The 15567-nt window shown below is 32.7% G+C and overlaps 1 protein-coding gene across 1 annotated transcript; it reads left to right on the top strand.

The window, feature by feature from the left end:
- The first annotated feature begins 4699 nt into the window (after positions 1-4699).
- LOC120184858 (transcription factor GTE8-like) lies at positions 4700-9710 on the top strand. The gene is made up of 9 exons (XM_039189225.1): positions 4700-6806; positions 6891-6939; positions 8079-8140; positions 8284-8353; positions 8439-8519; positions 8592-8707; positions 8798-8864; positions 8990-9120; positions 9357-9710. The coding sequence occupies exons 1-9, from the start codon at positions 5487-5489 to the stop codon at positions 9633-9635; spliced, it is 2175 nt and encodes a 724-aa protein (XP_039045156.1). The 5' UTR covers positions 4700-5486; the 3' UTR covers positions 9636-9710.
- Positions 9711-15567: the final 5857 nt, after the last annotated feature.

The following is a 15567-nucleotide window of genomic DNA, read 5'->3' as shown; positions in this document are numbered from 1 at the left end:
CCATTAATGAATTCTCAAAATTACATCCATGCCACTCAATGACATCATCCCTTACCTCATCATATCCAGAAAAATATCTAAATTCTGATTTTTCATGTTTGTCTTTGTAATTTTTGAAAAATCCAATTTAGTCACCTAATTCCAAATTTTGTGCTTAACATGGAAAATCGACCTTAATTCCATTGATCCATGTTAAATTTCACTTTTCTAAAATATATAAATAATATTTCCAACCTTTATCTAGCATCCTGAATATTTTTGTGAAATTTTGATTCGATCTGATTATCCGATTTCAATACCGAACTTTACCGCTTTGTAGCCTTTAACACAAATCTCGTACCGAAAATATGATTTCCACTAAAATCCTTGTTTTCGGCCAAACTGTTCATTTACGGGCTAAAATATATAACTTTTAAAATTGCAAATTTCAGTACCTACACTTTTCAAAGTTTATACTTTAGCCACTAAACTTTCAAAACTTACATTTTAGTCACTGGTCAAATTTTTGGGGTATTACAATTATCATGTAAACTTCGTGAACTGGTATGTAATAGTCTTGACGGTTTGATTCAGTAGGTCAAAAGTTAAATATATTTTTTGTATTATGAAATTTCTTATCAATTTTATTATTTTTGCATAACTAACGTGTTAAATTTATGTATTGAATTTTTTTAATAATTATCTTAATTATTTAATACCTATTTATTCATCTCTATTTAAAAAAATAGATAGCAAATATATTTTCACAATTTTTATTTTTGCATTTAAGTTTTCATTTTTATTAACAAAAAAATTCTAATTTTTTAAAAAAATTGAAAATAAAAACTATTTTTTAGAAATAAAAACAGAAAACAAAAATAGAAAATAGAAAATATTTTCTATAACCAAACGGACATTTTTCATAACATTCTCGATTTGCAACCAAAATTATTATAAAGTGTATGTCTTTTTCAGTTGTAAACCCTTCCAAATTTTTCTTAATTAACTGAAAATCTTGTTAAAGAGTGTAACTTTTGAACTTGGATAAGATAATATTTTATATTCAAAATTGTCTTAAATTAACCTTAAATTGGGTTACCGCACAAACATAACTGCCAAATGAGTAAATTGGTATGGTTCCAAAGCTTGAGTTTTGATTTCATGTTTCCATTCAGAACTCCATAGCCGCTACGTGAATCTCTAAATTGCAAATGGTCGATGTCTCTTATAATGACTTCACTTGTCTATTCCCGAAATCTCACTGCTCTTTAAGAAGATGAAGCTGAATACGGATACGATGAAAATTATCTCTAATGCTCTATAATTCATATTTAACATAACACACAAAAAGATAAGATTATTTAAACTTTGTAAGTTTAATCAATTAGGGGTTGTCTGGTTCAAGGAACGTGGGATTCTATGGGAATAGAATCCACATTCCCATGTTTGGTTGACCGGGAATCTCATTCCCGGTAATGTTTTATTACCAATAGTAGATTTTTGTGATATATTATCGGGAATGTCATTACCTCCCTTTCCTTAAGTATTATTGAATTACCAGCGTTTTGGACTAAAATGCCCTTAATTTTTTTTTTCAAAAATATTCTTTTTCTATCATTGAATAATAAAAATTCTACGAATGTTAAATTACAAATTTATCCTTAAACTATTTTAGATTTACAAAAAAATCTATAATTAAAATTTTATATGAAGTTCAGGGGTTAAAATAAAAATTTACCCTTTCATTAAACATTTCTATATTTTCAATTTTGTAAATATATATATATTATGAATTTAAATTTTTTAAAGAAAATATATAAATATTTTTCAACTTGTTAAAAAAATAAATATATTATAAGGACAATTTGGTCAAATATACATTCCAATGATCTTTTATTCCTTTAACCAAACACGGTAATCTTACATTCCTGCTAAACCAACAAAACACAAAATACAACATTCCCAGTAATCATATTCCCTGATAATTTTTCATTCTCACTGGTAATCTTATATTCCATAATCCAAATACATCTTAGGTTCGCACGAGTGGTTAAGGGGTAGACTTATGATCTACTGCATTCTAATGCGCCTGAGTTCGAGCTTCACAGCCGGCATTTTGAAATTTTCATCATCTATCCCCACAATTAATTTTTGTTACAATCAAGTCAAGAAAAAGTCACTTTTCGGTTAAAAATGAAACCGAAACCTAAAGATTAGGGATAAGACTTTTAGCTTTCCCCATTTGTAGGTATGTATGGCAATGGTCGGACTTTTGGTCAATCCAATCCGATCTGAAAATATGTATCTTCCATCATTTATGAATCAAAAACTATATATCTTTCATTCGATTCAATCCGAATTTTTAGAATATAAATTCGACCCGAATGGAACCCATATTTTTTTTTAAAAAAAATCGACCGAATAAGATTGGATCGGGTCGAATCAAAACCTGTCGATTTTAGATTAAATTGACTTTATTTGGGCCATTGATTAAGATTTGGGTATTGAGCAATCCTGAACGAAGATATGTGCTCATAATATTTAAAAGTTTTTATCATTGTAGTTTGTGTCCTCTTAATTTTTTTGTTTTTCTCTCAAGTTATTTGTTCTTCACCGATGTTCATCGTTTGTGCACTCTTCCCATTTCACACTTCACTGTCTTCCCCCTCCTTTCATCTTCGTAGTCATCTTCTCACCTTCCTTTCGGGTCCCCTCCTAATCATTGTCTTCATCCTCTCTCTACCTATCCTTACTCTCTTTCTCTACCACCAAATCACTTCCTTCCATGATAAAGCTTTACAGTCAAATTCTTTCCACTTATTTCCCTAAAACACTCATATAAAAATGTATTAAATTTAAAAATATTTACATATGATTAATTAAACTTTAGTTCAATTAACACCTTCCAGAATCTTGATTAAATTTGGAGAGATTGTGAATAATATTATAATGTATGCATGTTATTCAATTCGATTTGATTGAAACTTTTTAAAGGTTGGATCATTTGATTTGATCTTTTCACGCTCTAAAATTGAGGTTAGCATTTTTGTCATGATAATCTAAAATTTTGTTGGCTTAAATTTGAATTTAAGGGCTTAATCAAGAAAAACTGAAATTTAATAGGCCGAGTTGTAAAGATTCAATAAATTAGAGTCAAAAGTATAAAATTAGGCCAAATTGAAAAGATTCAATAAATTAGAGTCAAAAGTATAAAACTTGTAAAGTTTAGTGTCACTTCTAAAAACCCTAAAATATTTAGTAACTTGCTCTGTAATTTGACTGATTTAAACTATATTGAGTCTTTTTCTATATTAAACCACGAGTTTCATTGTTTGACTCGAACTAATTTATTGTTGTTATTATAAGAGATTTTAATTTAATAACAGTGCATTAGAGAGAGAGTTCTCTACCTATTTTTTATTTACATGTAGAAAGAAATAAAAAGATAATTTAAAATAAATTAAAATAAATAAATTTTATTAACTGAGATTATATATAACATAATAAATCGAATTTATCTAATAATTTTTGTTTTTCAAAATTTAAAGAGAGCACAATATATAACCAGGGGCGGACTTTCATGGGGCTAAGGCTTAAGAGGAGCCTGGCCCGCTAATTATATTTTTAAGTATTAAATAATATTAAAAATATACTTTTGAAAAATAAATAAAGAAAAATTTATCAATCCCTCAATTAAAAAATTGTATTTATGAACAATAAAAAATATTTTAACTCCCGCTATAATAAATTTATAGTTTCGTCTCTAGATGCATTCTTATTCGTTCGTTTAACTTTAGTTGAACAAACACGAACAACTAAATGAATGCAATTTCTTGCTTGCGTTTGTTCATTAAAGAATGTAGCTTGTTCATGTTCGTTCGTGTTTGTTCGTTAAAATGATAAACGAACACAAATGAACAAACGTAAACAATACAAAGGAACGAACATAAACAAACATAAATGAACATAAAATTAATCGGGTTTATATTTGAGAAGAAATTTTTTATTTTCAAATAATTTTATGGTTTATATTTTCTTTAAATGATTTACCTATTTTTATTAGGGTTTAAAATTAATTAAATTTTAAAATATTAATGAGTTTAATGTTACAATTTATCAATCTTAATATTTTAAATGAGATTGGAGATTGATTGAATATAAATGAACGAACATATAACATAAATAAACGAACGAATTACAGAACGTTTACGAAAGTAAATGAACAAATTGTTCATGTTCGTTCATTTAATTAAACAAACATAAAATATTATTCATGTTCGTTTATTTAATAAATAAACGTGTATATATTAACTTCCTGCCAAACAATTCATGAACAATTCATTGAATATTTGGTTCGGTTCGAGACCCATCTATCACCTTTCAAATTCAAATTATAAAGTTTTTTGATAAAAAATATATAAATAGTTAAAAATTGATTTAGTAAAATAAAATATTAAATTCTTTAAATAAGATCAATGATTACTCAATCGAAATTAATCAATTTATAAATTAGATATAAAAAAATGACTTAGGATTATAACAGCCGTAGGATTTAATCTGTACGGATATAGAAAATTAATAAAAATAACTAACCGCTAGATTTCATCAACTAAATTAACGGTGGGAATGAGTTCAAATAGCGGCGGGTAAATCAGATTTTTGGGCCTTTAAGTAGAGAGAACTCGAATGCTTAGCCCATCAACTTCCTCAATTTCTTTCTTTCATTTTCGCTCACGTTTTCTCTCTATATTTGTTTCTTCTGCGAATCCCAGATTCGTCGATGAGAGAGAAGGGGGAGATGGAATTCCAGTCTCTCTCTAGGGTTTCTATTGGAGGGAATCAGCGGCACTTTTTCTGAATCCAGGTTTTGGAATTCGAGATTGTTGTGGAGCTGACTTTGGGTTTCATCCGATCGCATTTCAAAAGGGTTTATTCCCGAAATGAGCTTAGATTAGTTTTTTTTCCTAAGATTAGTTTTTTTAGTTCCCCTTTTCTCTGCTTGCTAAGTATTGAATCTTTCATATTTTCTCTAATAATTCCTCGTCGCCGAGACCAATTCGTTTCAAGTATTTGTTTGAAAGCGAGGGAAAAAGAAGTTTAACTTTGAGATTTTGAGCTGCAAAAAAAGTGAAGTAAAGAGTTTTAGGGCTTGTTGAAAGGGAATTGATTTGGAACTTATGAAGAAAGTGTATAATTTTGGTGTTTTCATTAGGGTTTAGTTGAACATTCTGATATTTGATGAATGTGAACCTTAGATTTGAGATTGATGTTTGCTGGAGGTGTATAAAGGGCTGCTGGATAGGTTGCAAATTTGCAGTTTTCTTGCAATTAGAATACTTTTGAAAAGTAATGAAATGCTCATTTGTGAACTTCTGAAAGAATTTAAACCAGTTTCGAATTTGAGGTTGTAACAAGTGGTGGATCGAGTATCGTTGAATTATATAACTATGGAAGATTATGAGTCTTACCGGAATTGTTAATATGTGCTGTCATTGGAAGTTAATCTTATGGCACAAACTATTCCGTTTGAATATGCAGGACTGAAGGAATCTGGAAAGTGTTCATTTTCGCAATTGATGGGGAAGTCTAAGGATCATTTTAAGGAAGGGAAATCTTCTGGTTTAATCCCTGGTTACAGGCGTGTGGTTGAGAACATGGGGGAATCAGAAGGGATAGGGAGCTCAGGACGGATCGGTGCAGAAATGACAGCATCAGAGGGTTCGTGTGCACCTACAAGGAAATGTATCAGTTTGAATGCTTGTAGTTATGATAATTTTGGAGTCCCCAGGCAAGCTTTGCAGTTGTCAAAGATGTCACAATCAGAGAGAAAGGATTTGGTGTTGAGATTAAAACTGGAGCTTGAACAGGTTCGATTGCTACAGAAGAAAGTTGCTAGTTTCGGCTCGAGTGTTGACTTTTTATCGCCATCTGTGGACAAAAGGAGTTGCAGTGATGGGAACAAGAGGCCTCCACTTGAGAATTTTAACCGGTCTGGAGTGTTGAGTCCACAAGGGAAGAAACGACCAGTTGAAGGACACAACGGAACCAACAGAAAAAAGACCACATCTGGACGTTTTGAACAGAAGCCAGCTGTGGCTGTGAGTATTTCAAATGCTTATTTGATGAAGCAATGCAAGGCTTTGCTTAACCATTTGATGCAACATAATTTTGGTTGGGTTTTTAACAACCCTGTTGATGTGGTGAAGTTGAACATTCCGGATTATTTCACTGTCATTAAGCATCCTATGGATTTCGGCACTGTGAGGAAGAAGATGGCTTCAGGGAAGTATGCTAGTCAATTGGACTTTGCTACTGATGTTCGCCTTACACTCTCAAATGCAATGACATATAATCCACCTGGGAATGATGTCCACACTATGGCTGAGACGCTAAGCAAATATTTTGAAGCAAGATGGAAAGCTATAGAAAAGAAGCTTCCTATAACAATGAATGTTGATGCTAAGCCTTCAATATCAGCGGAGCGTATAGAAGTTGAAACGAATTGTAACATTTTACCTTTGGAAAAGAAAAAAATAAACCTAAAAGAAAGTATTATCAAACCAGAGGCCATTGGACAGATCATGACCAATCAGGAAAAGCAGTCTTTGAGCACAGAACTAGAGTCTTTGTTGGGTGAATTGCCTGAAAATATTATTAACTTCCTTAAAGAACATAGTTATACTGATGGTCAAATGGGTGAAGATGAGATTGAAATTGATATCGATGCTCTTAGTGATGAAACCTTGTTTAAATTGCGAAAACTTTTGGATGAATATTTGCTGGGGAAACAGAAAAACCAAGCAAAAGCAGAACCTTGTGAAATGGAGGTAGTCCTAAGTCTCTATCTCACCCACTGATTTTTCTATCCAGAGTGCAAGATTGATTTTTTTTCTTTTTTTTCGTTATTGTAGCTTCGTAATGAGTCGGGATTTAACAATTCACCGATGCAGCCATGTAAAGGTAATTTACTTTATTTCTGCCATTCCTGGATTATTATCTGATAGAAAGGTCAAATCGTAACTGATATTCTCTTCTATCTCTAGGTAATGATCAAGTTGAAAAGGTCATAGATATAGTTTCTGGCAGTGATATCCCACTTCTAAATGCTTTCCTGTAGAAATAGAGAAGGATTGAACTCATATAAACCGTAAAATGCAGTAGTTCCAGTAGCTCAATTGGTGAATCTGGTTCTCTTTCTAGTGGTTGTTATTGTTTAGGGGTGTAAATGAGACAATTTGTGCTTGTGAGCTTCTTGAATTCAAATAAATAAAACAAAATTTGAGTTGTAAATTATCTAGCCTAGTTCGAGCTCGAGCTATCGAGTGAGTCAAATTCAAACATTGTAATACCAGATTCAAACAACTTTCAAGACTAAACCTTTAATATATATATATATATATTGAAAAATTTAATATATATTTTAAATATTCAAAATTGTATATGCAAAAGCTTAGTTTGAGCTTGAAAACGAGGAAGCCGAGCTTCAGTAATTTTTTGTTGTCTTGATTTCATAGTGAGACATCGTATATCAAATGAATGAAAGAATCGGAATAGCTTTTATGTAAAATATGACGTTGAATAATATTCACTATGAGATTTTTACTGTTAAAGTCATACTGTCGAGTTACTGACTATTTATTTTTCTTGAAGTTCCTGTATCTGGCACGGTAAGGATATAGTCCTCCAAATAGGCAAATACATAAAAAGGTCGATGTCCATTTTAGATGCATACCCATATCCGACACTCACACTCGAGTCTGAGTAGATTACCTTAAGTCTTCGTGGGAGTTTGCACCAATTAATTGGATGATTTCCAGTTTATTGGTTGAGAGTAGAGTTTCTCAAATTAGATCCATTTCGTTAATTATGTTTTCTTTATGAGATTTCTTGGATTAGTTTCTGTTTCATGTTCATTGATGATGTAACTAAAATTGGGGTCCATCTGAGTCAAGCCTCTGAATCACATAATTCTTTGTTGGCATCAGTAAGTTGGAAAAGACTTTCTAGCCTTTTTGTCTTATCTTGACTACAAATCGAAAGCAACTGTAAACCTGTATTTTTTTTCAACAATCTTTTTCATTTGATATTTTTCTTTTCAGATTCAGATTCTGGCAGTGAGTCAGATGCTGGTAAAGCTTCAGTTCCTGTTAGTTCTACGAAGGTATCTTTATATCTCGGTAATTTGGGAATCAAAGGTTTTAGTGAACTGAAGACGAATGCACCCTTCTTTATCTCAAGTGGGCGTGTTTTGAAACATAATGTATCAAAGGTCTAAAGATTATCTTTCCCATCCTTTTGTGGTAGGAAAATTCAAATTTGGGAACAAATGTCAATTTGCAAAACAGCAGTGCTGCTGCTCCCAATGATGCAAATCGTAAGTTCCTCATCCTTGTATTTTCACTATGCATGCCTCGTGAAAATTTTGTCCAAGGTCTCTCTTAAAAATATGTTTTGTGCAGAGTCGTTAAACGAGTTTGGTCAAGTTGAGTTAAACTCTCATGATAAGCCTGGTGCTATTGAGGTAGAAGACCAACAAGAGGGTAAGCATAATTATTAAAAGGCTGTAGTGTTACTGTTGGGGCTCATCTCACCAAAATGCTGTAAAATTATAGAGGAGAGTGCTCCATCTGAGAGGCAAGTCTCCCCCGAAAAGCTCTATCATGTGGCTCTTGTGAGGAAACGTTTTGTTGACACCATACTTAAAGCTCGAGAAAAGGCACTTGAAAAGGTTAGTACGGTAGCCTTATGCATGTAGGTGCACTATGGTCAAAGACTCACCATTAACATATGTATATATATTTTACGTGGTTGAGCACAGGGTGTGAAAGGTGATCCGGTGAAACTGCAGATGGAGAGGGAGGAACTTGAAAGGCGGCAGAGAGAAGGTTAGGCTTTACGTTAATGTTGATTTTTTACTGGATTAATGTTCATTTGGAAATGTAGGTTCTCCACACCCCCACCCGGGGCAAAAAAAAAAACACCCATATGATCCCTTTTACTTTGATATCAGAAAAAGCACGACTGCAAGCGGAGGCCAAAGCTGCGGAAGAGGCAAAGAAAAAAGCTGAAGCTGAAGCTGCTGTTCAAGCCAAAAGGAAGAGGGAGCTGGAGAGAGAAGCCGCACGGCAGGCTCTTTTAAAGGTAAATGAAGATATCGTACTATGTATAAGCTGAGGTGGTGCCATGTTGTCAGTCTTACGTTATCTGACTCGGGTGTAAGTGTTGGATATAGGTATTCTTCATGGGTTTATTCAGTTATTTTGTTGTTTTTTAATGTATTCGGAGTCCTTGTAAGTCAAACATGGTTACGTCAGTGTCGATAAAGTGTTGGAGCAATATAGGTTATGCTGACACGAAAAGGCTTATGCCCTTTGCAGGTGGAGAAGACAGTGGACATCAATGAGAACGGTCGATTTATGGAAGACCTAGAGATGCTTAGGGCAACCAACGATGAAAGTTTGCCTGATTTCATGGAGGAGACTAGCCCAAGTCATTCTCAAAAAGAGTTGGGAAGTTTCAATCTCCGGGGAATTAGCAACCCCCTCGAACAACTAGGTTTATACATGAAGGCGGACGAGGAGGAAGAAGAAGAAGAAAAACCTCCCCAAAGTGCTCCGGTGCCGGTAAATGACATCGAGGAAGGTGAAATTGATTGAATTGTTTCCCCCTGTGCTTGTTGAGTCGAATCTAAGGGTTGTTCGAAATTATGCATGATAGACCATTCTTCGACACCATAAGGCAAAATCATATCTATAGAGATGAAGATTGGAATTATATACCTAAATGTGGGACTTAGGGTTCATGTTGTTTGGTTGGTAATCTTTTATTTTGTTTAGTGTTAAACCATGGGTTTATATGAAGCTGCTTGTTTGTATATACGTAGGCTTTTCTTTCTTCGTTCAAATCCTAATTGAGAAGTTAAACATGATTATTTTTATTTTGCTTATGTTTTATATTTAAAATTAAATAAAATAGGATCAATCTCGCATAATATAGTAATCGACTAAGAGAGTTTTAATTAATTATAAGAGTTAATTGCATTATATGTCTTGAAAGTATGACCCTTATTTTAAATTGGTGCTTAAACTTTTAGATGTTTCAATTTTATCTTAAATTAAGACTGTCATGTTGATCGTTTCAATTTCATCCCCAAATTATATCCATTCTTAATTGGTCCCCAAACTTGTTGAACATTCCAATTTCATCTCAAACTATACATATACCTTAATCACACCCTTGTTAATAAAGTCGGTAGGTAAGTTATATTATTATATGCTTTAAAAAACAAAATTTAGGTTAAATTATGGCGAATTATATTTGGATAAATTTGGAATGAAATTGGTATATTTCAAAAGTTTATGGACCAATTTAGAAATAAGTTATAGTTTAGGAATGAAATTGAAATGTTCAAAATTTTAAGGATTAATTTAAAATGAATCATAATTTGAGGATGAAATTAGAATATTCAAAAGTTTAAGAACATTGTAATTTGGGTACATATGATAAAATATAATTATATTGAGATAGTCGAATTCAACATTTAAAAGATGTAATAAAATAATTTTTGAGTTTCTTGAAGTGTTATAAAATAGTTAATATTAATTGAATATTTATTTTTGTCATCAAATAGTGGATAAAAAATTTAAAATTATCATCATTTTTATTTTATTATTCATGTAAATTCCGATACTCAATCCCTGTTATGTTCAACTCGTGATCTGCTTTACATAATATATTTATAAATTTCAATTAAACAAATATAAACTATTCTTTATGAAAAGAATATAAAAAATAAATTATTATTTTTAACTATCACAATTTTTTTCAAAAATTAATAAAATAAAATATAACTTCAACACGAGTTAAAAAAAAATCCTTACATAATAATTAAATACCCACAAAATCCATAACATCCCGTCCAATTAGATGCGAAGCGAAATGGGACAAATTCCACAAAACATAACATCCCTAATTATAATTATATAATTTTAATAAATTTAATAATTATTTTATAATTTTAAAAATTTAATATCAAAAACAACAATTCCAGTATAGTTTAATGAGAGCATACATTGCCCTAATAAATAATATGGTATACTCAAGAAATTTATTGAAAGATCAATAAATGAATTTCACTCAACAAATCACCTTTAACATTCTTCAATACTACATACAATAAATAATTTCCATTCAAAGTAGCATTAAAACTATACCTTCAACAGTCACCCTTATTAAACCATAAATTACAAAGTTATTACTGAAGTGACTTTAACTAAAAGATGTGACTACAAATTAGAAGCGTACTTGAATCAATCGCAAGTCGTTGGTTCCATGTTTAGAGGAGTAAAGATTCGTCACAGTTGGGCTTTAGATAATCATCCAAATCCAGCCTCATCATCTTCTTATTTGAAGAAGAGATTTGGGTTTGGTGATTTACATCGCCTGATTCTGCAATATTTTTTGAAGGTCGACAGTGGCTAAATTCATAGCTCCAATTCCCTCGGCTGCTGCTCCTCAATCGGTCACTTGGATCATGCGCACTCGACGCTTCCTATATCAATGTCAAAGCAGTATACATATACAACACACAATCAACTCAACTTTGGCATTTCCTAGTCACTCGGTAATTGGAAGCAAACATCACAATGTTACTAGGGGTGATCATGGATCTGATCGAGCTAGGTTTTTGACCCATCTGAACCTGACTCGAGTACAATACTCTTTTACCTATTATTTGACCTGAAACTCGACCATATTTTTAAGGTAAAAATGGCAAAGTGACTTGACATGACCCAACACACATTGAGACTGTTTCGTTTGAAAATACATCTCCACACAAACTTTTTCAATGCAAAAGCATTGTTTTTCCAACTATTCGATTTGAGTAATAATCAAAATTCAAATGTGAATTCTTGTTGAAAAATTAGTTGTTTGGAAATGTTTTTGCATTGAATTTTGGGCCAAAAGCACTTTCATAAGCATTCCCAAACGTCCCCTTAATTGAAAAAATATATAGATATAAAGATATTATAGTAATTTTCCCTAAATATATAAAGATCAATTATATTATTATTTACCATAGATTTGAACCCGACTTGACTCAATCTTATTCTTTCAAAAATTTAATCTGATTCAACCCAAACTCGATTATTTAAAGAAAACCCATCCTTATAAGATCGAGTCTGAACCCATCGAGTTCAGGTCAGATATTGATCCCTAGACGATACTCAGGCTTGGATTGTTAGATACGTCCTTATATGAATCACAACTTCATACCCATATTAGAAAATTAACCGAATGTAATAGATGTTAGACATGAGTAATTCAAGGAAAATGTAGTTGGTGTAGCAACACAAAAGTGGATACCGAATTCATATACTCGAATCCATTATTTGAATAAATAAAATAGATGTTGAAAAGGCAAACAACTTTCGGTGGAAATTGTTAGCCAAAACTTTCGGTGCAAATGGTTGATAATTGGCAGCAAGTTGGTTAAAAAGTGACATGGGATAATTACACATTTAGTCCCTATACTTTAGGGTATTTATAATATTAGTCCTTAAGCTTCAACTATAAATACCCTAACTCATTTAGTTTCAAAACCATCCCAAATCATTCTAGTTTTCTCTCAATACTAGAGAATTTAGAGAGTTTTATTGAGAGTTGCTTTCTCTTTTTTATCAAGAGAAAATTTTTATTGTTTTCTCCTTGTTAGATTGAAAGAAGTTGTAATTCTTATTTTATCATAGTTAAATTCTTCTATCTTTGCCCGTGGTTTTTACCCTATATTATTTAGGGGGTTTCCTCGTAAAATTTGTGTTTTCTTTTTATTCTTTTTTATTTTATCAAATTATCAGTTACGATTTTGCTCTATCCGATAGCCGTATTCTGCAACAATTGGTATCAGAGCCAGATTTGAGTGTGTAATATCTACTTATTGTCTTTGTGGTTGCCACCAAAAGGTGGATCATCCAACATAAGAAATTAAGAAGTTATTACTCATTCTTTGAAGGTTCCAGAAAACTATTTACGATAGTGAAATAGTGGGAGTTATCCGTAATATAAGCTATGACAATGAAATTTGATATTGAAAAGTTCAATAGGAGAAATTTCTCATTATGAAAATTGAAGATGAAAGCCATCCTGAGGAAAGACGGTTGTCTATCAGCTATCAGTGAAAGGCCGGTAGATTTCACAGATGACAACAAATGGATCGAAATGGACGGGAATGCTATGGCAAACTTTCATCTAGCATTAGCAGATGAAGTATTGTCAAGCATTGAGGAGAAGAAGACAGTTAAGGAGATATGTGATCATCTCACCAAACTGTACGATGCTACATCGTTGCACAATAAAATTTTCCTTAAGAGGAAATTGTACACTCTCCGGATGCCATAATCTACTTCAGTGACGGAGCACTTAAACACGCTGAACACTTTATTTTCTCAGCTTACATCCTTAAGATGTACAATAGGAGAACAAGAACGTGTTGAACTTCTACTTCAAAGTCCACATGATTCATATGATCAACTCATCATCAACTTAACAAACAGTAATGTCACAAGTCTAGTATTCAATGACGTTGCAGCTGCTGTTCTACAAGAAGAAAATCGACGCAAGAAAAAAGAAGATGGACAAGTAAATCTACAACAAGTAGAAATGTTGACAACGATGAAAGGGAGATCAACAAAACGTGACCAAAGCAGCAGTCACAAACATTGTTGTTGAAAACATTTTGATATTTCGATATAACAAATTAAGTTAAATGAATTTTAAGATTTTCCAAAATGATTTTCTAAGTATATTCGATATAATTATTCGAATATCAAAACATTACTCAAAATATTTCAAAAATCATTTTTAATCCTTACTTAAGTGTAAAATTAAGTTTTAATCTTAAAACAATTTCAAAATAATCTTTCAAAGTATTTCGAACCATTTCAAAGCCAAAAATTCCAGATTGCTCAGAGGGAACCGATTCCCCACCAAGGGGGTATCGATTCCCCCCCTGAATGGTTTGGCTCCGAGATTTCCAGAATGCTCGAAGGGAACCGATTCCCCCCTGTTCAACGGTCGAAATATTTGAATTTTACACTTAGGGAATCGATCCCCTATGAGGGAGAACTGATTCCCCCATGCTCCATGTTGTTTTATTAATTGTTTTCACACTAAAACGGCTATATTATCTTCATTAATTATCCCCAACGTTCAGAAGTGATTCAAGGTGTATTTAAACAAGTTCTGAAGCCCTTGATCAACAAGAAATCATAGAGAAACAAGAGAGAAAGCATCAAACATCAAGTTTGTGCAAATCAAGCCAATTTTCCTTTCAATATTCATTTTGCTTTCAAGAACACCATTTGTGCTCATTTGTAATTATCTTTGAGTGTTCTTTTCTTGTTCTAGAATTGTGCAAACATCTTACCTTGTGAGGTTTTCCTTGTAAGTTTGCAAATTTGTAATCTTCTCTTTGGGAAAGAGTGTTCTCAAGAATTGGGGTATATTCTTGAGGGTGTTGTAAGGTTATCTCTTTGGCCTCAAAAGAAAGAACAAATTAGTAAATTTGTTGGAAAATCCTTAGTGTGGATAGCTAAGGTAGTGGACGTAGACTTTGATTGAGAAAGTCGAACCACTCTAAATCGCTGTGCAAATCTTTTCAATTTTCTGCAAAAGCTTCCACCAAATTTTTTAATTGCCAATTCACCCCCCTCTTGGCCAATTCCGTCAATCGATTAACTCAACAATTGGCATCAGAGCCTAACTCATTTGAAAGTTTAATCGGCTCTTGAGTCGATTCGGGAAGAGTTATATCGATTATCAAAGTCATCAATGGCCTCCGCTTCAAACTTCGACTCCGATCTCGATTCGATGCCCGTCAACAAGCCTCCTTTCTTCAATGGAGCTAACTATGCTTATTGGAAGAATAGAATGATGTACTTCATTCAAGCAAGTGACATGGGAGCATGGAATGCTGTAGAAGAAGGATACATCAAACCTCTCACTCATCCAAGGTTGTGGAGTGAAGGAGAGACAAGAATGTTCCAACTCAACTCCAAAGCCATCCATATCATTTTTTGTGCTCTTGGACCAGATGAATATGGAAGAGTTTCATCGTGTACAACCGCCAAAGAAATATGGGACAAACTTCAAGTCACTCATGAATGTACCGATGAGGTAAAGAAATCTAAAATTAGTATGCTAACGCATAGCTATGAAAATTTCAGGATGAAACCAAATGAAGATATCAAAGCTATGACGGATAGATTTTCAACGATTGTCAATGGTCTCAAATCATATGGAGAGATCATTTCAAATGAAAAGCTTGTGAGGAAGTTAGTCTACTCCTCCCAAAATTGTGGCAATCAAAGAAGACGGCAATCATCGAGTCTAAGGACTTAACGTCCTTAACTCTTGAAGAGCTAATTGGGTCACTCCTCACTCATGAAATGATGCTCGAAGATGAGGTGGACCTCGACAAAATTGACGAGACACCAAAGGAGAAGGAGAAGAAGAAAAACATTGGAGTTGCTCTCAAATCCACTAAAGATGAGAGTGATTCGAATAACGATGACGATGACGAGGAAATGG

Source organism: Hibiscus syriacus, unplaced genomic scaffold (genome assembly GCF_006381635.1).
Source record: "Hibiscus syriacus cultivar Baekdansim isolate YM2019G1 unplaced genomic scaffold, ASM638163v2 tig00112957_pilon, whole genome shotgun sequence".
Lineage (NCBI taxonomy): Eukaryota > Viridiplantae > Streptophyta > Magnoliopsida > Malvales > Malvaceae > Hibiscus > Hibiscus syriacus.
Note: the sequence above shows the minus strand (reverse complement) of the source record. Positions and strands in the feature narration are given on the sequence as shown.

What these genes read in the sequence shown, in the direction of transcription:
- LOC120184858 (XM_039189225.1), top strand. Translation starts at nt 5,487, where the DNA reads ATGGCACAAACTATTCCGTTTGAATATGCAGGACTGAAGGAATCTGGA. An exon ending in TTCCTGTTAGTTCTACGAAG is followed by an intron (nt 8,141 to 8,283) that starts GTATCTTTATAT and finishes CTTTTGTGGTAG; the next exon opens with GAAAATTCAAATTTGGGAAC. An exon ending in GGTAGAAGACCAACAAGAGG is followed by an intron (nt 8,520 to 8,591) that starts GTAAGCATAATT and finishes GTAAAATTATAG; the next exon opens with AGGAGAGTGCTCCATCTGAG.